Source organism: Stegostoma tigrinum, chromosome 19 (assembly GCF_030684315.1).
Source record: "Stegostoma tigrinum isolate sSteTig4 chromosome 19, sSteTig4.hap1, whole genome shotgun sequence".
In the NCBI taxonomy this organism is placed as follows: domain Eukaryota; kingdom Metazoa; phylum Chordata; class Chondrichthyes; order Orectolobiformes; family Stegostomatidae; genus Stegostoma; species Stegostoma tigrinum.
This window is the reverse complement of record NC_081372.1, coordinates 39142879-39165123: the sequence shown is the minus strand read 5'-3', so window position 1 is coordinate 39165123 and position 22245 is coordinate 39142879. Positions and strand designations below refer to the sequence as shown.

The following is a 22245-nucleotide window of genomic DNA, read 5'->3' as shown; positions in this document are numbered from 1 at the left end:
GAAGTCAGGGGCAGGATAAAAGCATACAATGAAGATTAGTGTGAAGCCAGAGGATTGGAAAGCCTTCAAAAACTAGCACAGGATAACTAAAGAAGGAATAAGGTTGGGGAGGCAGGGGATGAAACATGATAGTAAGCTAGATAACAACATAAAAGAAGATTGCAAGAGTTTTTAGCTATCCAAAAGGTAAGAGAGAAGCAACAGTAGCTCTTGGACAGCTGGAAAATAAGCCTAGAGAAGTAGTAATGGGGAACAAAGAAACAATGATAGAACTGAATAGGTACTTTGCATCAGTTTTCACAGTAGAAGACACCAGCAACATACCAGAACTTCAAGAAAGTCACAGGCCAGAGGTGAGGATATTAGCTACCACTAAGGTGAAGCTACTCAGGTAGCTGAAGAGTCGGAAGACGGATAAACCATCTGGACTACATCCAAGGGTTCTGAAGGGGAAAGCTGAGCAAGTTATAGAGGCAGATGGGAACTGAGATGCTGGAGAATCCAAGATAATAAAATGTGAGGCTGGATGAACACAGCAGGCCCAGCAGCATCTCAGGAGGCATTGGTGATCATCTCTCAGGAATCCCAGGAGTCAGGGAGGATAGCAGAGGACTGCAAAATGGCTGATATAAAACCCCTGTTTAAGAAGAGATAGAGGCTGAAGACAGAAAACTATAGGCCACTTAGCCTGATATCAGTAGTTGGTAAGATTTTAGAGCGCATTATTCAGGTTGAGATTGCAGAGTACACGGAAGTGCATGGTAAAACAGGGTGCAGTCAGCAAGGCTTTACCAAGGGGTTGTCAGGCCTGATAAAATTCTTTGAACAAGTAACAACCAAGTTAGACAAAGGAGAGCCAGTGGATGTGATCAATTGGATTTCCAGAAGGCCTTTGACAAGGTACTATACAGCAGACTGCTAAATAAGATAAGAGCCCATGGCGTTAGAGGCAAGATACTGGCATGGAGAGAGGATTAGCTGACAAGCAGACAGTAAGAATAAAGGAGGCTTTTTCAGGACGGCAGCCAGTGACTAGTGAAGTTCCGCAGGGGTCAACGTTAGCACCACAACTATTCATGTTACACATTAACAATCTAGATGAAGGAATGAGGGCATTGTTGAAGATGACACAAAGATAGGCGGAGGAACAGGCAGTGTTGAGGAAGCAGGGAGACTGCAGAAGGATTTAGACGCATTAAGCGACTAGGCACAGAAGTGGCATAAGGAATACAATGCGGCAAAATGTGAGGTTATACAGTTTGGTATGAAGAATAAACAGGCAAAGGCTTCAGAAATATGAAGCCCAGAAGAACTTGGGAGTCGTAGTTCAGGATTCTCTTAAGATTAACATACAGGTTCAGTTGGCAGTTAGGAAGGTAAATACAATATTGGCATTCATTTCAAATGGGCTAGAAAATAAGAGCAGACATGTACTGCTGAGACCGAATAAGGTACTGATCAGGCTGCATTTGGAATATTGTGAGCAGGTTTGGGCCCTATGGAAAGATTGGAGGGAGCCCAGAGCAGGTTTACAAGCATGATCCCAGGAATGAAGGACTTGTCAAATGAGAAGTATTTGAGAACTCTGTGTCTGTACTCAATACAATTTAGAAGGATGGGGGGAATCTCATTGAAACTTACAGGACACTGAGTGACCTGGATACAGTGAATGGGGAGAAGATGGTTCCACAGGTAAGAGAGACTAGAACCTGAGGGCACAGGTGAAGGGATGACCCTTTGGAACTCAGATAAGGAGGTATTTTATCGGCCAGAGGGTGGTGACTCTGCGGAACCCATTGCCTCAGAGGGCTGTGGAGGCAACCATCAGGTCTTTTTAAGACAGAGACAGATGGGTTCTTGATTAATAAGGAGACCAGGGTTTTTGGGAGAAGGCAGGATAATGGGGTTGAAAAACACATCAGCCATGAGCTGAATGTCTAATTCTGCTCCTATATCTTCTGGTCTTATCAAAACACATCACCTTTTTGGTGTCCATGTGAAAGGAAAGAATAGAAGGGGAAATTGGCTCTTTATATGTAGATTGTAAAGATCCTGCTGTAGATATTTTCTAATCAACCTGTTCAGAAATATTATTACACATCTCTGGAGGATGTGGGACATTAATCCAGGTCTCTTGGCCTGGAAGGACTTCACTGTACATATGCTATTTAAATACAGTCTCAGATGATTGCACCAAATCGTAATATCTCATTTTGCAGCCCAGGATGGAAAGGAATTACCCTGAGAATTCGACACACTGGGAAGTGGTCACAAGTCTTTTACTGTTGAGGAAGGCATGTCAGGTTCTAACTGACTTTGTAGATCACTTCAAGACTCTGAGACCATAGAAAATATTCATGCAGTTCTGGGCAGAACTCTGCAATCTTGAGCACTGAGATGGTTGATTTCATGCTCAGAGCAAGTGGATTATCCTGGCATGGAGCAATGCATCCACGTCTTTTATTCTGAGAAAGAGACTTGGTAGGTGGGCAGTACACAGACTGACTTGGAAGGAATGTCATGGGTCGCAAACACAGGTGCCAGAGATCACTAGAAGTGCTGGCATCTGACAATAGTGCAGGGGAACTTGGCTTAAAGGACACAATGTTCTTGCACAGGAAAGGGACATAGGAGAATGGCCCCGAAGTACATATAGGAGTAAAAACCAAAAGAACTGCAGATGCTGTAAATCAGGAAGAAAAGCAAAGTTGCTGGAAAAGCTCAGCAGGTCTGGCAGCATCTGTGAAGAGAAAAAAAAACACAGCGTCAACGTTTCAGGTCCGGTGACCCTTTCCCAGTTCTGAGAAAGTCAATGATTCTGGTCCAGTGACCCTATGTTGTTTCCTTCACAGATGCTGCCAGACCTGTTGAGCTTTTCCAGCAACTCTACTTTTGCACATATAAAAACGTGGGGAAAGACACAAATTAGTGTATCTAGGGATAATGTGAACTGCAGATGCTGGAGAATCCAAGATAACAAAGTGTGAAGCTGGATGAACACAGCAGGCCAAGCAGCATCTCAGGAGCACAAAAGCTAACGTTTCGGGCCTAGACCCTTCATCAGGGATGGGGATGGGGAGAGGGTTCTGAAATAAATAGGGAGAGGCGGACCGAAGATGGATAGAGAAGAAGATAGGTGGAGAGGAGAGTATAGGTGGGGAGGGGATAGGTCAGTCCGGGGAGGACGGACAGGTCAAGGAGGCGGGATGAGGTTGGTAGGTGGGAAATGGAGGTGCGGCTTGAGGTGGGAGGAAGGGATAGATGAGAGGAGGAACAGGTTAGGGAGGCGGGGACGAGCTGGGCTGGTTTTGGGTTGCAGTGGGGGAGGAGGAGATTTTGAAGCTTGTGAAGTCCACATTGATATCATTGGGCTGCAGGGTTCCCAAGCAGAGTATGAGTTGCTGTTCCTGCAACCTTTGGGTGGCATCATTGTGGCGCTGCAGGAGGCCCACGATGGACATGTCATCTCAGGGATGGGAGGGGGAGTTAAAATGGTTTGCGACTGGGAGGTGCAGTTGTTTATTGCGAACCGAGCGGAGGTGTTCTGCAAAGCGGTCCCCAAGCCTTCGCTTGGTTTCCCCAATGTAGAGGAAGCCACACCGGGTACAGTGGATACAATATACTACATTGGCAGATGTGCAGGTGAACATCTGCTTAATATGGAAAGTCATTTTGGGGCCTGGGATGGGGGGGAGGGAGGTGGTGTGGGGGCAAGTGTAGCACTTCCTGCGATTGCAGGGGAAGGTGCCGGATGTGGTGGGGTCGGAGAGGAGCGTGGAGTGGAGGGAGTCACAGAGAGAGTGGTCTCTCTGGAAGGCAGACAAGGGTGGGGATGGAAAAATGTCTTGGATGGTGGAGTCAGATTGTAGATGGCGGAAGTGTCGGAGGATGATGTGTTGTTACTGGAGGTTGGTGGGGTGGTATGTGAGGACGAGGGGGATTCTCTTAGGGTGGTTATGGTGGGGGCAGGGTGTGAGGGATGTGTCGTGGGAAATGCGGGAGACACGGTCAAGTGCGATCTCTACCACTGCGGGGGATAAGTTGCGGTCCTTGAAGAATGCCACCATCTGGGATGTGCGGCGGTGGAATGCCTCATCCTGGGAGCAGATGCAGCAGAGGCGAAGGAATTGGGAATAGGGGATGGAATTTTTGCAGGGGTGTGGGTGGGAGGAGGTGTATTCTAGGTAGTTGTGGGAGTCGGTGGGCTTGAAGTGGACATCAGTTTCTAGTTGGTTGCCTGAGATGGAGACAGAGAGGTCCAGGAAGGTGAGGGATGTGTTGGAGATGGCCCAGGTGAACTTGAGGTTGGGGTGGAACGTGTTGGTGAAGTGAATGAACTGTTCGAGCTCCTCTTGGGAGCAAGTCGCGGCGCCGACACAGTCATCATTGTAGCGGAGGAAGAGGTGGGGTTTGGGGCTAGTGTAGGTGCGGAAGAGGGACTGTTCCACGTAACCTACAAAGAGGCAGGCATAGCTTGGGCTCTCCACCTATACTCTCCTCTATCCATCTTTGGTCCGCCTCCCCCTCTCTCCCTATTTATTTCAGAACCCTCTCCGATGACGGGTCTAGGCCCGAAACGTCAGCTTTTGTGTTCCTGAGATGCTGCTTGGCCTGCTGTGTTCATCCAGCTTTACAATTAGCGTATCTATACTGCTTTTCACGACCTCACGACGTCTTGAACAGTCCTACAGCTAATTAAGTGTAGTCTCCGTGCCAATGTAGATAATGAGTTCACATCATAAAGTGGCAAAACTTTTACACCTTAGGTAAGTAGCAATGTTTAGATAGTGCGCGCACCCCTTAACAAAACTCGCTCAGACCAAACAGAAGTATCAAACACTATTGTGAACAATGAAGTATCTAAAGCAGGCTCTACACTTTGCATAAAATAAAGAGTGGAGAGATGAGAGGTGTTTATTTTGCGCTAGCATGAAGAGCCGAACGTTTGACTAACTATTGACTGGAAATATAAAAGTTATAACGCTGGCCCTCACAGCCACGACTTATTCTGTTTAAATAAACTCTCCAGTGAATTAAAATTAAATACTTATTGAATTTTTTTGTCAAATCTTTGGAACAAAATTAGAAACATACCAGAAACTGGATGAACAGACGTCAATTTGAAAACGGGCCCACCTCCAATAGCGGGCTAACGTCGGTAATGTGCGCGTGCGCAGGCGCTGAGTCCAACCGGGGTAGTGCGCGGGCGCAGTGTCTGAGCTTCAACGGTTTCCAGAGCTCGCCGATCGGAAACAGATGAGAACCAATCAGAGGGCAAGCAGGTGTAGCGTTCTTTCGACTTGGGGAAGGTGAGTGTGTTTGATGTCCATGTCTTTCCCGTCCCCCCCCCCCCATCAGCATCGCTATAAGACACGGCCCCGGGGATCTGTGTGATGGCGGAAAAGACAGGAATCCTGATGGAGCTGAAACGTTTCTGACTGAGATGTAAGTGTTGATTGATGAGCCAAAGATGGCGGCGTCTCATTAGACTCCAGTTCAAGTGGTGGTGAGCCTGTATGATATCGCCATGACGCAGTGTGGGAGCCAGCATGATATTTTTATATACGCTGGAACTGCATAAACGTATCGATCAGTGCAGCCTTTGCTGCAGCTTTGGCTTTAGGAGAAACATCCGCTGAACGCAGTATTAAACTGAGCACTTAGCAAGTTGATACGCAATGCCTTGTAACACGATGGAGGGCTGGTTTTAAAATTGATATCTTGTTAATTTTTGGATCAGTGTGACCTGCCGCCTGATGCCATATATAACTTGTTGAGTATGAATGCGCAGAACCTGGTTTTGGTGTTCCTATTCTACAAATAGGCGAGTGTTAATGATGCTGCAAGATACCGAGATGCGTATCTTTGTATAATTTGGTAACTGACTAGAATCGGATTAGGGAACTGCTCACAAAACAGTCTGGGATAAATTTGTGATAACAAGGTGTAGAGCTGGATGAACACAGTAGGCTAAGCAGCATCAGAGGAGCAGGAAGGCTGACGTTTCGGAAGGCTCTAGGCCCGAAACGTCAGCGTTCCTGCTCCTGCTTGGCCTGCTGTGTTCTTCCAGTTTTACACCTTGTTATCTCAGATTCTCCAGCATCTGCAGCTCCTACTATCTCTGGGATAAATTTGTGCTGTTTTGTTGTTAAAGTTGGAACAGTGATTTAAGTATCCCTTACGTTCAAGGCTACTGTTAAACACATCCTATGGGAACTTAGTCTAAAAGCCCAATGACTAGATATTCAGGGTCTGAGAAACTGACAAAATAGCTGACTTTGTGCTGATGTTTCAAAACTGATTTAAATTTAAGAAATTGAATCTACTTTTTCATTTGTTTGAAGTGGCTTTAATACTGACACTGGAAATGGATCTTATTAATCAACTTTAATAAATTGTACTTAAGCCAAAATTTTGTAATTGAGTGTATTGTCCTTGGTAACAAATGGAATGTTGAATGATCACACATCTCTCTTCAAAGAGAATATCTAGTCTTTACTTTTCCCATAGCTCTTATTAATTGCTCAATGTGGTACAAAATGTGCATAAATTGTAAAATATATTATGAGTGTGCAGACTGGTACAATTTTTGTGTTCTGCTTAGATTTGTTAACTGCATTTATACATAATTCAACCAGAAATTCCACAAAGCGTTGTTTACTTCAATATTTGTGAACCATCATATTTATGCATTAGATGCTTAATTGTTTTCAAGTTGTGAAATGAATTCAGAAATTATACTTGGCACAGAAGATAAATTGCATATACTTGTAGTATGAATAAAGTAAGCACTGAATGAAAATCAGACATAGTGAGAATTGCTGATGCTGGAGTCAGAAATAACATTGTGGAGCTGGAGGAACGGAGCAGGAAAGCTGATGTTTTGGGTTGGGAAGGTAATTCTGAATTAAATAGAGAGGAGGGGTAGGGCTGGGGAAGGTAGGTGGGATGGTGATAGGTGAATGCAAGTAGGCAGTGGTGGGGATTAGTCAGTGAGGTGGGAGGAGCGGACCCAGGCTGGACGTGTCATCCAGGGAACATGAGGCGGAATTGAAGTGGTTTATGACTGGAAGGAGTTGACATTTGTCGCTTGTCAGAAACAGAGAGCAGGCACTCTACAAAGTGGTGTCTGAGCCTCTGCTTCATCTCACCAATGTAGAGAAGGCCACAGCGGATGCAGTAGACCATGTTAGCGGATGTGTAGGTGAACGTCTGTCTGGTATGGAGGGATTTTTTTTGAGTCCTTGGATGGAGGTGAGGGGGGAGGTGTAGGGGCAAGTGTAGCACTTCACGAGGTTGCAGGGAAAGGTGCCAGGGCTAGTGTGGAGTGGACGAGGGAGTCACAGAAGAGCAGTCCCTATGGAAGGCAGATAGGAGTGGGGAGGGAAAGGTATCCTTGATTGTGGGGTCAGATTGCAGGTGTTGGAAGTGGCAGACAATGATACATTGAATCCAGAGGTTAGTATGGTAATACGTGAGGACAAGGGGGATCCTGTCTTTGCTTTTGTCGCAGGGATGAAATGTGAGGGCAGAGGTGCGGGAAACACGAGATGCAGTCGAAAGCATTTTTGACCACTGAAGGGGGGAAGTTGTGGTCCTTTAATTAAGAGGACATGTGAGATGTTTGGGAGTGGGATTCCCCATCTTAGGAACAGATGCAGTGGAGGAATTGGGAGTAAGGGATCACATTTTTGCAGGAAGGTGGGTGAGAGGAAGTGTAGTCTAGGTGAATGAAAATGTCCGTTTAGTGCGGATGACTTTACAGCTCGTTCTGGCTTCGCTAAGTGAGATACACGCTAAATTTTCTTCTGAAATATTAAAGCAAGTATCTAATTTTTGAATTTCCTTTCCATTTATCTGTCAGTTCTTATTCTTTCTATCACCCTTAACAGACTGTTAAGATAATAGTCTAGTGTTGTTCAAATGCTGAGCCTCAAGAACAAGCTGAAACACAATTTGAAAAATATAGCTGGGTGTGAGCTTTGTTATTAGAAACAGTGAGGGGAAAAAAAACATTATTTCTGCATAACAATGTTTATATCCACCAAAAATGGTCTAGCCCTAGGTTTGACAGATTGAAGTACAAAAAATGAATCTAACTGGTAGAGATTTAAATACAACTTGAAAATATAGTTTTTGAGTAATTTACAGTTTTTCATCACGGAAAAGAATGGTAGTATTCTCTATATGGCCATTAATTGCTGTATTCTGTATATGGCCATTAATTGCTGCTTTTATTTCACTGAGTTTCTTCTCTACACTGATAAGAGTAATTAAGGAAGAAATTAAGCTTATTGTATAGATATTTTTTAATTTTGGTCTATAAATATTAAATGGTCAAATTCAATGTGGGACTGATAGTTTTTTTTTAAAATCATATCTAATATTGATAAAATCTATTTGCATCCTTTTAGACCTCCCATCAGAGATGAAAACTAGCCATTTTCTGCATTTGCTTATAGACATGTATTCCTTATGAAGCCAGTTTGTTTTAGTAAATGTAACGATTGCAGTAGGAAATAGTTTTGGTTCAGGACTAGGGTTTTTGCTTTAAAAATACATTGGTACGTTCTATTTAACTGAAATTTTCAAATGCACACCCCATCATATTAAAACATTTGGCACTTTTTTCCTTTGAGAAAAGCAAGCACCAAGAAAACATGCCTAACTATAAGCTTGGGTTTCCCATTAAGTCGGATAGAAATTGCCTGCAGTTGTGGTATGTTTACTAGTGGAGTCATTTTTAAACCTCAATCATACTTCTGAGAATTTGTTAAATACTCTTCTGTTCTTACTAAAATGGGATTTCCAGAATTTTATGTCTTAATTACAAGAAAGCTAGTTTTAAATATTTAAATTCCAGTTCACCATTCTTTTACAGCTCCTTTTGGAATAGATTATCATTGACCGTCTAAATATGGTTTAGTCAAATTCACACCGAATTTTTGACTGCATATTCCTTTTTTTTTGCTATTTCACTTTTGAGGGGATTTTTGTTTTGTAACTTCGCAATGAGTAATTCATAACTGTTGAAGTTACAGTTCAAAATGTATGTACCACTTCCATTTCCTTATACTAGCTTGTTGTCACGTTTTATGACTTGTTTCATAGATTCTTCCAATTTTAATTTCTAATTTATTCTGTCTCTTTTTAATCCACAGGTAAGTGTGTCACTTTCCCTGGCATCATTGATTGTAGTCTTAACTAATTCCCAGTTGAAAACAGGAAGGCTGTGGACATGTGCTGAATTCTTCCCCCATAAATTCCTAATGGATACAAATAAAATCAGAGACACTTTGTTTCGGAAATATGTACAGATTTGTGAATTAAAATTGAATGAAAAGGATCATGCAGTTGATGATGCGGGCATTAAGAAGACTGCTACCTCCTTACTTGATTTATATCGGCAGGACTCTAATGAAAGATTTAAAGTGTTCAGATTTTATGATATAGTGGAGAATGCTCTGAGGATGGTCAGAACATCAAGTTTAAGTGCGCTTCTCACTGCCTTTGGAATTCTGGAAACCTTCTGCACTAACCTCTTTCTATATCCCTGGAAAAAAGAATTTAAAACAATAAAGGTACAGTCGTCTACTTTTATATATAGAAGCTAAAATGGAACATAGGTTATACGTTAAACCAAATTCAAACAGATGTTTTGTTAATTGTTTAGAAACAATGGCTGAATCAGTGAAAATTCTTTTTTTTTCCCCTCAACAAAGGTACTCGTTGCAAGGTGGATGATTTGCATTTGCTTTATGCGTGTACATTGTAGGATACTTATAATAAAAGTAAAAAATTCAGGAAACACTCTGCTGCTTTGGTAGAGAAACACGGTTAACTGATGAATGGTCATCTCCTGAAACATTAACATTGTTTCCCTCTCCTTAGATGCCATCAGACCCACTGAGAATTTACAGTTTCATCTTGTTTCTGATTTGTAGCTTCCACAGTATTTTGCTTTAGGAAATTTATAATGTTTCCTCGAGACATCTGTTGCAGTATCATCTGGAAAGAGAAGTAGCTACCATTTGCATCAAAAACTACTATCAAAAGCAGCAAATATCTTTAATCAAGGAATGTTCTTAAATTCCAATCTTGAAAGAATTTTTAAAGTGAAAGTAGAGCATTTTCTGTAGTGAAGCTGTACAAAAAAGTGCCAATATGGTTTTTATTTGAAGTGTTTATGCTGCTAAAACTGTAGTATTTTAAGAGCTTAAATCTATCATAATCCACTCGCATTGCTCATGTTATTTAATACAAACAGATTCCATATTCGATCGGAATAGTTCTGCCTGAATATTAATATGATAGCACTAGATGCAGGATCTATTATGCAGATGTAATAGTCATTAAAGAGTATGAAAGATTTTAACTTTAATATTTGGCTTGCGCTAGTAGATGATTTAAGGGGTGCAGAGAGCTTGATTCTTGTGCTAGGAAGGGTGAATATCAGCTTCAGGATGCAACATGAAATAATCATTTCCAAAAGCTACTTTTGCAGGTGTCAGATGCCAATCTTTGGGAAAGAGAGCCTATTACAGGGATGCGTCAGTCCTGTCAACAGGAAGTGCTTTTAAAGACTTCATTTGACTATCAGTTTGGAATGAAATCTGTACTACATTGCACAGATTCAAAATGAAACAACAAAATCCATTCAGCTAAACAACTCTTGGAGTTGCTTAACTGTTTGATACCCTAGCCCTTGCAAAAGTAGGGTTTGGGCATTTATGGTGAGCTATGTTCTTTGTTTGTTTTACTTCATATCAAGTCCAGGCAACTGGAGAAGTGTTAGGGGCTGAGAGTTCAAACATGAGCAGCAGTGTTCAGATGATTTCAAGTTTGTGGAAGTTAAAAGAGACCAACCGGAGATGTTTTGGAATTTTCAAGTCTAGAGGTTAAAAACAATATGAACCAGGGTTTCAGCAGCACATGACCTCAGACAAGTGAAGTTGGGTGATGTCACAGAAGTGGAAATATTTTACCTTAGTGATGGCATGACTGCATGGTTGGAAGCTCATTTGCCAGGGAGATGAATAGAAAACAATGGCCACCAAAAAAGAAGAGATAACTGTGTGGATGCTGGAAATCAGAAATAAAAACAGAAATTACTGGAAAAACTCAGCAGGTCCGGCAGCATCTGTGGAGAGAAATCCAAGTTAACGTTTCAGGGCCAGTGACCCTTCTTCAGAACTGCTTCATTCCCAAGAAGATTAAGGAGAGTCACTGGACACGAATCATTAAGACTGAAAACAATCGTTTCAGTCTTTCCAATATTTAGTTGAAGGACATTTCTGCTTATCCAGTACTGAATGTCAGATAAGCAGTCGATAATTTGGCATTAGCAGAGGAGTTGAGAGGTGGTGGAGGTCTAGCTGTTTGTCATTGTTTATACAAGTAAAAACTAATGCTGTGCTTTTGCAATATGTTGCGGAGGTTCAACGTTAGTGAGGAGTAGGAGTTTTCAGGGATAGATATATTTGGGGGGACACCATAGGCAGTGGTATGGGAGCAGGAAAACATCACTGCAAATGATATTCAGTCCTGTCCAGGTTGATGACGGTGGATAAGGGAGGTGTTGGAGCTGGATGATGCAATTAACTGTCCAAGGCTACTAACCGTTTGAGAAGAATGAAGAGACAAAATTTACCTTTTTGGTGGGAGACTGTTTGTTTGTTTTTTTTTGTATTATTAGTACGGAGAACAGTGATCCCACAACCAATGAATCAGGTCCAAGCTGTGCAATCCTGTCACATCATTTACGGATAATGTTGGATGCTTGGGAAACTGGAACAAATAGAGTAGACTTTATAAACATCCCCGTACTCGATGATAGAGCTGACCACCTGAGTTTGAAAGATGTAGCTAAATTGTTTACAACCATCTTCAACCAACAGTGTCAAGTGTAAGGTCCATTGTGGCTGTACTTGGAGGCACCCACCATCATGGGTGCCACTGTTTGGCCAATTCATTTATTGCTTATGACCTCAGAAATGCATTGGATACAGCATTGGCTGTGAGCTATCACTGCATTTTGGCTTTCGTGCTCCAGATGTATGGTCCAGAACTAGTTTTTGCCTCTTAAGCTCTGCTGTTCCAGCATAGCTACCTTGTTAACATTTAGCAAACATGGTGGTAATTGATTAGGTGTATTCCTATCCATAAAATGCGGATCAAATCATATCTGACTAAGTGCTGCCCCATCAATTTATTCTTGATCAACGTAATTAAAGATGCTGCAAAGAGAGCTGTCAAGCAGCACTTAATGTTGAATTTGGAATTCTCTAGAGTAACTCCTCTCCAATGTTCATTTACAGCTAAACATGAACAGGAGAATTGAATTCAGCAGGGCATAACTGCCATTGCCACAAAGGCAGCATTTAACCAAATATACCAACAAGGAACTGAAGTAAATTTGAAGTTAACAAAATCAGAGAGGAGGGGGAAACTCACCATTGGTAGGAGTAATATCTAGCACAAACGAAAGTAATTGTTGGAGCCAATCATCTCTGCTTCTGAACAATGCTACACGTGTTCCTCAGGTCAGTACCTTAGGCTCATCCATTTAGTGCCATTGCTAAGCTTCCCTGTATATAATGAGATTTTAAAAAAAGGATGTCTGAAGGGTTCAGAGTTTAGTTCCATGCACAATTGCTTTGATAATGAAGTCTGTGCTCACATGCAGTACAATCAGGACAACATCTATGCTTGTGCTGATGGGTGGTAACCATAATTTCAGCCAGTTAATGTCAGACCATTTCCAATAAGAGAAGGTCTATACTTTCAATCTTACACCTTCAACAGTATTACAGTTATCAAAAGCTTCACCATCCAAGTTGTCTTAACCAGAAACTGATCTAGTTGAACCACTTGAATGGTATGACTACAAGGAGATTTGTATTCTCAACTGAGGGATCATCACCTGATTTAGATTAGATTACCTACAGTGTGGAAACAGGCCCTTTGGCCCAACAAGTCCACGCCGCCCCTTGAAGCATCCTACCAAGACCCATCTCCCTCTAACCCACACACCCCTGAACACTATGGGCAATCTAGCATGGCCAACCCACCTAGCCTGCACATCTTTGGACTGTGAGAGGAAACCGGAGCACCTGGAGAATGTGCAAACTCCACACAGACAGTCACCCGAGGCTGGAATCAAACCCGGGTCCCTGGTGCTGTGAGACTGTAGTGCTAATCACTGAGCCACTGTGCCACCCATTATTTCCCCCAAACATTTCTATCATCTATGTAGTACAAGTCAAGAGTAAGACTAAACGCACTGCGCTTGCTGGATTGAGTGCAATTCCAACAGTACTCAAGAAGCAATGCCATCCAGCAGAGTTTGATTGGCACAACCCTAACTTTCACTCCTGCTGCCAATAAAGATCATCTGATGCAATGTATCCGCAGTGGATGCATAATCTACAAGATACACAGAAGTAATTTGCAAAATTTCTTCTTCAGCACTTCTCAACACTTGATTTTAGCCACCTTGAAGGACAAAGGAAGGAGATGCATGGGAACAGCACCACCTCAAAGTTATGCATCACCCTGATTTGGAAATTTATTGTCATTCTTTTGTTATTTCAGGTTCAGATTGTTCAAGAACACTCAGCACCATCTTCTTGACAGTAGTTGGGGAAAGGCAGTTTATTTTAAAAAGTCATCCAAACATTAAGGACTTGATTTCCTACAGTTTTAATGGTCTCTTTGCCAATGAAGGGCATTATAAAGCCTGATCCTGTTCTCATCTCACGTGCTGTGTCCATTAGGGAGCACAATATAAAAATGAGGAGCAGGAACACAAGTTAATTTCTCGAGCACAGACATGATAGTAGCCTAGGTGTTAACTAGCCTGAGTGTAGGTGATTCCGGCCAAATCAATGAGTCATATGCAACCTTCTACCTTTTTATATCTTGGTTGCATATTGCAAGGTGCATTTGATACACTGTCCATAGTTCCTTTTTGGGGGGCCACTTCTGGAAATGTGAAGAATTGGAGTTTTTTTTTGAATGCTCAAGCTCATCTTAACTTCAAATTTGAAGTGCAGGGTCGATCTTTGGCTTATTAATTCTGTAGCCGCCCAAGTTCTACCAACCCTAAATTGAGGTAATCTAAATTTCTACTGTTCTCACTTGCATAGAGTCCATTCATCTATTCTGCCCTGATCTAATTAACTCTCTAAGCAATTCCTCAATTTCAAGATTCCCATTCCTGTCTATGAATATGACCAGGACCTTCCCATTCCCATCTCTGTAATCTCCTCTGGTCACAGAATCTCTGTGATAAATCATATAAAGGCTTATTGCAGGAAGTAGGAGTTCATAATGTAGAGGGTAATGTATTAGCATGGATGGAAAGTTGGCTGACAAAAAATAAAGTTTGTATGATTGGATCCTTTCCTTACTGTCGGGATGTGACATGGCGAGCTCTTGAATTCCCTCGGCTTTTGTGCCCCGCATTCTTTGCAATGCCCTTTTTTAAAAAAAAAGAGCCTTGGTTGTTTACCTTTCTCTCTGGCTTCTAGTTCACTTTTTGCTTTTTAACAAAAGCCTTGAAATGCTTTAGATTTTTAAAGGTATTGTCTTGTGTTTTGGCAAGTTATTGTAAAATTGACACATAGTTTGATTAGTTTGTGTGCAAGATCATGCAAATCTCTGCTTCCAATGTCCCAGTTTTGTCAGTCCGCTCACTTATCATCCCGGTTAATGGTTTGGATGAAAAAACTAAATGCAATATTTCAAAATTTGCTGAAGACAAAGCTGGGTGAAAGGGTGAGCTGTGAGTAGGATGTAGAGATGTTGCATTGTGATTTGGACACAGTTGAGTGGGCAAATGTGTGACTAGTGCAATATAATATGAATAAATTCAAGATTATATACTTTGGTAGCAAAAACAGGAAGCAGATTATTATTTGACTGGTTGTAGAATCAGTGGAATGATTAGTGAGACCTAGTCCTACTTATGCACCAGTTGCTAAAGGTAAATATGTAGATGCAGCAGCAGTAAAGAAGGCAAACTGTATCTTAGCCTTCATAGCAAGAGGATTTGAGTAGAGGCACAAGGAAGCGTTTTTCTAATTATACAGTGTATTGGTGAGACTGCACCTGAAATATTGCGTGTCGTTTTGGTCGCCTTATCAAGAAGGATTCTCTTGATTGTAGGGGGAGTGGAGTGAAGGTTTACCAAAGTGTAAGGACTGATGTATAAGCAGATTATTGAATCAGTTAGGAATGTACTCACTGGAGTTCAGATGAATAAGGGATGTCTTATAGAAACATTCAAAATTTAAGTAAGACTAAACAGGTTAGATGCAGAAACAATGTTTCTAATTGTGGGGGGAGGCTAGAAACAGCAGTCATAGTTTAAGGATATAAGGTAAATTTTTGAGAATTGAGAAAACATTTTTAACCTAGAGAGTTATGAGCCTGTGCAATTCACTAGCATAGCAGATGGTTGAGGCCAAAACATTGTGCTGTGAAGAAGAAGGTGGATATAGTTGTTTTGGCTAAAGGGGATCAAAGGGATATGGGGCGTGCAGGATTAGGATATTATCAGTTAAATGGAGGAGCAAGCTCAGAGTTTGAATGGCCTACTCCTGCTCCTGTCTTCTGTGATAACAAGGTGTAGAGTTGGATGAACACCAAGCAGCATCAGAGGAGCAGGAAAGCTGAGGTTTTGAGTCGAGACCCTTCTTCAGAAATGGGGGAGAGGAAGGGGATTCTGAAATAAATAGGGAGAGAGGGGGAGGCAGATAGAAGATGGATAAAGGAGAAGCTAGGTGGAGAGGAGACAGACAGGTCAGAGGCGAGGTTGGAGCCAGTAAAGGTGAATGTAAATGGGGAGTTAGGGAGGGGATAAGTCGGTCCAGGGAGGACAGACAGGTCAAGGAGGCGGGATAAGGCTAGTGGGTAGGAGATGACAGTGGGCTTAAGGTGGGAGGAATGGCTCGGGAGGCGGGGACGAGCTGGGTTAGTTTTGGGATGCGGTCGGGGGAGGGGAGATTTTGAAGTGTGTGAAGTCCATATTGATACCCTTGGACTGCAGGGTTCCCAAGCGAAATATGAGATGCTGTTCCTGCAGCCTTCGGGTAGCATCATTGTGGCAGTGCAGGAGCCCCAGGATGGACATGTCGTCCAAGGAGTGGAACAGGGAGTTGAAATGGTTCGCGACCGGTAGGTGTAGTTGTTTGTTGCGAACGCAGCGTAGGTGTTCTGCAAAGCCTCTGCTTGGTTTCTCCGATATAGAGGAGGCCACAATGGGAACAGCGGATACAGTATACCACATGAGCAGATGTGCAGGTGAACATCTGTTTGATGTGAAAGGTCTTCTTGGGGCCTGGGATGGGGGTGATGGTGGAGGTGTAGGGGCAGGTGTAGCATTTCCTGTGGTTGCAGGGAAAAGTGCTGGGGTGATGGGGCTGGTGGGGAGTATGGAGCGGACAAAGGGAGTCACAGAGAGAGTGGTCTCTCCGGAAAGTAGATGGGGGTGGAGAGGGACTCCATTAAATCAAATGAGATTTATATAAAGAGATCAAGTAGTATGTATAGGGAAAAGTGTTGTTAATGTTTTAAGTCAGTTCTATTTCAGTTCTGCTGAAAGATCTTCAAATTGAAACATTAACTCTGTTTCTTTCCCACAAATGCTACTGTGCATTTCCAGTATTTTCTATTTGATTCACTATTTTGTTTCTCTTTATTAAGAAATTGATTCTTTAAAAATATCAGTGACTCCTACAAAATGACGTAGCTTGGAATACCTTGTATTCTTGCACACTTAATGCACCAGAGAAAGGTGCTACACTGTGTTACCCAAGTGACATCAGGGACTGAGAACCTCAAAATATGAGAAATAAGAATGAACTGGAACAATTAGGCCATCACTCTTTTGTGCTGAGGGGAATTTAATCGAGATATTCAAAAGTAAGAAAAGACACATGCATAGCATATATAGATGAATTCCATTGTAACTAAATAGCAAACAGGCTGTAGTCTTTAAAATATGATCTAAATGTATAAACAGGGAAAATTTGACATAATACAAATGCTTTACTCATTGACCCTGAAATTATTGGAGCTAACAAAAAAGATATTTGATAATGATCTAAAGGAGGCAATTAAATAAAGGGATTTTGTAAAATTAGTCCCTTGCAAGCATATGAGATTAGCACAGACAAAAAAGATTTACAAGATTTTTTGTAAAGAATAAAAGATCCATGTTTGAGAAATAGAATTTCTTTAAATTAAATAGAAGGAAATCCAAAGAAATCTTCCTGCATTCTGCTGCTACTAAGGATTAAATTTATTTGGTTTGGTTGAAGCATTGCACAGCTTTAGCCATCCTGACTATATTTGTGCTTTCACTAACCTCTGGGCAGTGGGTTCCAGATCAGTGTTACTCGCTATGTCACATGGTATCTTAGAACTTGCTGCCCGCATAGGTTGTGGAAGCAGAGACAATCAATAATTTTGTGGGGAGGGGGAAAGAAACTGAACGTGTACTGGAAGTACATATACTTCCAGGGCAATGAGGATATAGTGGAGAAATTGGACTGACTGGATTGCTCTCTTTAGAGAGCCATCATAGGTTCAGTGGGCTGAATGGCTGCCTTTTATTCCAAAAATAAATTTGACTCAATCCAAAACTGCAAATGCTATCGTTGTTATTAAAATTCCCAATTACTAGCTTGCCACATTAGATTGGTCTTTTCTCTGGAAAGTCTGATACTAGAATAAACTTAACTTGACAGATTTTGTTTATTAGCTGGGTCAAGTGGTGGCTAGTCGCTGAAACATTCGAACGATGCTCCACATTTTCTCCAACAATAGAACAGATGTTTATTACACCAAAGCAATATGAAAAAAGACTATATATAGATGACAGAGAACCCTTAAAACAGCAAATCAACATCTCGGTTGGTTTTCAGGAACTGTCTAATGACACTCCTATCACAGTTTTCAAGTTTAAAATTAGCTGACTGCGTACAGCTTTGCTGTGGACTGCGGACATAATTTGAGTTCTTCCCAAGTCTGCTGACATGATCAGGTCTTAAATTTAAGAGCTTAACTTTCTCCATTTTAATAACCAGATTTCTAACCAGACTCCACTTGTTTGGAAAAATTCCCAAAATAAACCCTTCTGGTGAAATGGTCGATTTGTTGAGCTCGTAGGAGGGAAATGAAACTTGCTTCTGAACTCAACCCTGGTATTTTCTGAATCGATCAGAGGAAAGTTCAGGAGTCTTTCAGATGTTTTCTGAAGTAAATTTTAAAAGAAAATGCCTAATCCTAGATTCTTCTTGGAAACAGAGATAATGGTTACACACTTATTCTACCTGTCATTAACTCAACAGTGTGAACATATTTCCATTAACAACACATGGACTGTAATCTGCCTGCTACTGTTTCTCAATGATTCTGTGAACTTGTCTTTGCAAAATGAAAACCTCCCTGAAATTACCAATACTTTATTTTGAAATTCAAATTCCAATATTGGAAAAAATATATAAATTACACACTTTTTTGTCATAGATATATAAATGCGCATTGCTGTTTCTTAGCTCTTCTCTTTTTTAATTATGCTTTATGGTGTACGTTTTACTGGCTACTGACTTAGTTCATCAAAATTATGTTGCCTAAGTCTGAAGGAGCTCCACTTCAAAGCTTCTGAGTCAGAAAAGCAAGGTAGAGTTGTGTGGAACCTTACTTATGATTTCAGTACAGGAATGTTTGTATGGAATCAACTATCTTTATTTTATTGATTGTTGTTGAAAGCAATGGAAGTTTTTATTAAAATATTTTACTGATTGGGAATCAAAAGAAAAATGCGAGATATAGAAATATAATAAAATAGACAACACTCTTATGTTCCACAAGTAAAGCTTTCTGATTTTTTTTTGTATTTTTTTTCTGTTGGCCATGCTTTGTTTAAAACATATTAACAATGAATGAAACAATAAAATAATTTTACAATTGCTAAATGTTTAGCAGTCACAACCCTCAAGTACTCAGCTGAGCTCAAGTTTAAAATTCATGGCTCGCTTAATTATTTGTGTATGCAAATTCTCTCAACTTTCTTTTCCTTTTAAGGAGGCTGTATGAATTAAAGTGACAATGTAGGGAAAGAACGCATGTGAGAAATGCTAATAACGTGAATTTTTGAAATTTTCTTTGTTCTAGACCTTCACAGGCCATTTCGTCTACTATATCAAATCTGCATTGTGTGAAGAAGACATTTGGAATATCCTATATCAGATAGGATACCAACTTGAAAAAGAAACATTTGAACTGAAAAACAAAGTAAACACTAACTCTGTGAAATTGATTTCTTTTGAGCTGTACCTGGCTGGAATTGAATGTGAGAATTTACTTGAAATTTGTTCACAAATAAAAAATAAGGGCTATTCAGAACTGAATGTAGTTGAAGAACGAAAGAGCAGTGCAGAGGATGTGAGAGGCTGCATTGATGCAATGAAAAGACAATGGAGACTAATGGAAGATTTGCATACATCAGTGACACAAATAGACTTTCGAAGATCAGATGGTGAACGATTAACAAACAGTTATGTGAAACAGTTAATGTACAAACCTTCATCATTTTTAGATAGTGATGAAAATCACTTAGGAAAGCAGTTAAATAAAGTTCATTTGACACCTGTACATCACAAGAAAGAGACAGTTTATGGTTCTTCCTTTGAGGAAATGACTGATGAGATTTGTCGACCTACACCTTCACTTCTTGCTATATCAAGCTCCCCTCGTTTAGGGTCAGAGGAATTCTTGCAATCTGTTAATGACAATTGGAGAATAGAAAACAGTTTTAATACATCTGTCCATGCACTTGGTGATGACTTGGATCTTTACACAGCTGAAGATTCTAGAAGCACTTTAACACAGAGATGGACAGACACAACAGGTCACAGTACAAGATTGATCAAAAATAATGATCTAAGAGGCATGTATCATGAAACAACGCACCTTACCAAAGAAAGTGTACCTAACACGGTTGCGTTGAAGTGCCAAATGTGTGGAATATCCAGTGGTCTCATAACTTGCCAAAAATCTAATGAGCCTTTTTGTAACCAATGCCATCATAACACTGGAGAGTGTTCACTTTACTCTTGTAGACAGGAATATCCAAGAGACATGAGTATCTTATCCCGTTCGTCCTCTGTCCAGAATGATCTTTCTATGAGTTCACCTCTGAAAGAGCGATGTGCATTTTCTGTCACATCCCAGTATCAAGAGCACTTACCCAGTTCAAAGGACACCAGCACATTGCGCTGCGGGTTTTGTGACAAATCCGGTGCAAAGTTTACTTGTATGAACTGTTCAAAAGTCTCCTGTGAAGTTTGCAGGACTGTTTATCATCGAGATTATTGCAACAAGAATAAGATGCATAATTTTCACCCAAACAATCAGCTCAATTACAAATCTGGCAAAATGTATACCATATACAGATGAATTATCAAAGCATGATCAGCCCTGGAAAAATCTATGCTGAGAATACTTTGACAACAGATTTTAGGATGAACGATCCTGTTGAAATACAAATGCACACTGTGAATTCTTGTACTACAATATGTACCTTAAAGTATTTAAGTTGCTGCTATATTTTTCAAGGGCTGATATATGTAAACTGAAGCTGCTTTGATCTAAAATTTCATACCAGTGCAAAATGGGATAATGGTTTAGAACCTGGAACAGCAAATATCTTTGTCACCAGAAGTGGGAGACAACAGTCTGCAATATTTTATGCTGGAGGATTTAATGTAAAACTGTCAGATGTTTATATAATGAGCCTTTGTTATTGATGTGCAATTTTCTCTTGCCTTTTTCTAATGTGATTGTGTTTCATATTTACTTTATACTTAGAATTGGTGGGCAAGTGTGTGTTTTTTGATCAGAACCCTGATCCTGTAATGGTATTCCTTGGCTTATCCATGCATATTTTGTTTTGAAGACTGTTACATAATTTTTTTGCTTGTATGAATAAAACTGTGCACTGGACGATGCTAAATTGTGGTTTGTTTATTTTTAAGTGAAGAATTTAGTCTGTCTGAAGCCAAGGTTAATATCCTTAAGTACTGATAATACAGAGTTAACTCTTTCAGTTTACCAAATGGAATACACCTGTTCTTAACTAAATTCAGGAGTGTTAAACATTCTCCTGAGTCCACAAGCTATATCAGTTCTGCTTATGTGAAATTATCCAACTTGTCACAGACCAGAAATCAAACACTGAAGGCATCGATTGTAAATCATAGTATTCTAGGTAATAAACATATTTATTGTTTAACTGGGAAACACACCTTAAAAGATAAGTATTTTAAACATTTGAAAATGGAAGTTTCTCATTTATTGTACCAGTTGCATGCAGTTCTATTAAATGAAGCTGCATATCTTTCTCCAAGATTTTATTATCTGCACACATGGGATGTGATCTGTGCACTAATATGTCTTTTTATTCAGTACATGTGTAATTATTGACTGCTCGCAATTGTGTTGGTAACTTAGAAGTAATTAATAGGAACAGGAGTAAACTATTCAGCCAACTGAGCTTGTGACACAGTTCATAGATCATGACTGACATCATAACGTGATTTACCCAGTTTGGTTGTGAACTGCTTTGATGATTAAAATTAATCACTTGGTCTTGACATTTTGAATTGACCGTTCCTCAGCAGCTGCTTAATGGAGCAATTAAAAAACCCGTGTTTTTTTTAAAATAGCTATTCCTCCCATCTCTGACCCAATACTGAAATTTAAGTTATGCCCCTTTTGTTCTGGTCTTCTGCAACAGAGAAAATTAGTTTTTCTCAGTGTTCCCTATACCACCAATTTCTAACAATCTTGAAATACCTCAATTAGATTGCCCTTTAAATGTTCTATTTTCAATGGAATATAAGCGCAATCTATACAAACCATCCTAGCCCCTTCTATTATTCTGGTAAATATGTGTTGCAGCCCATCCTTCCTGATGTACGTTTTACAAAAAACTAATGTAGCACTCCAGATGTAGTCTAACCAGAGCTCCCTACAACTGGAACATAACCTGCTTTGTATGCTTTCCATGAAAGTTAGTATTTCATTGTCTTTGATTATTTTGAATTTGTTGAGCTCCGGGTTTGTACGGGAGTTCTGTGCCTAACCCCTAAATTTCTAACAGATGTTATGCCTTTATGTTGCAATTTTCTGGTGCCCAAGTTAATGCCTAGTGCAGCATTGAAATGAAATGGTAAC

The 22245-nt window shown here is 40.6% G+C and overlaps 2 protein-coding genes across 6 annotated transcripts in view; one reads left to right on the top strand and one right to left on the bottom strand.

Annotated features, from left to right (window-relative positions):
* The window catches only part of rnf114 (ring finger protein 114), a 28319-nt gene extending 23143 nt beyond the window's left edge, over positions 1 to 5176 (bottom strand). The window contains exon 1 of one of the 2 annotated variants that reach the window (XM_048549842.2): positions 5095 to 5176. The gene's annotated coding sequence lies outside the window, so the exon portion shown is untranslated. The remainder of the gene's footprint in view (positions 1 to 5094) is intronic. The other variant, XM_048549843.2, reaches the window with a different exon arrangement.
* spata2 (spermatogenesis associated 2) overlaps positions 1 to 21007 on the top strand; it is a 157406-nt gene extending 136399 nt beyond the window's left edge. For 2 of the 4 annotated variants that reach the window (XM_048549840.2, XM_048549839.2), the window contains 2 exons: positions 9162 to 9581; positions 19183 to 21007. In XM_048549840.2, the coding sequence (XP_048405797.1) occupies positions 9270 to 9581; positions 19183 to 20466 (1596 nt within the window). In that variant the 5' untranslated portion in view covers positions 9162 to 9269 and the 3' untranslated portion in view covers positions 20467 to 21007. The other 2 variants (XM_048549837.2, XM_048549838.2) reach the window with 2 other exon arrangements.
* Positions 21008 to 22245: the final 1238 nt, after the last annotated feature.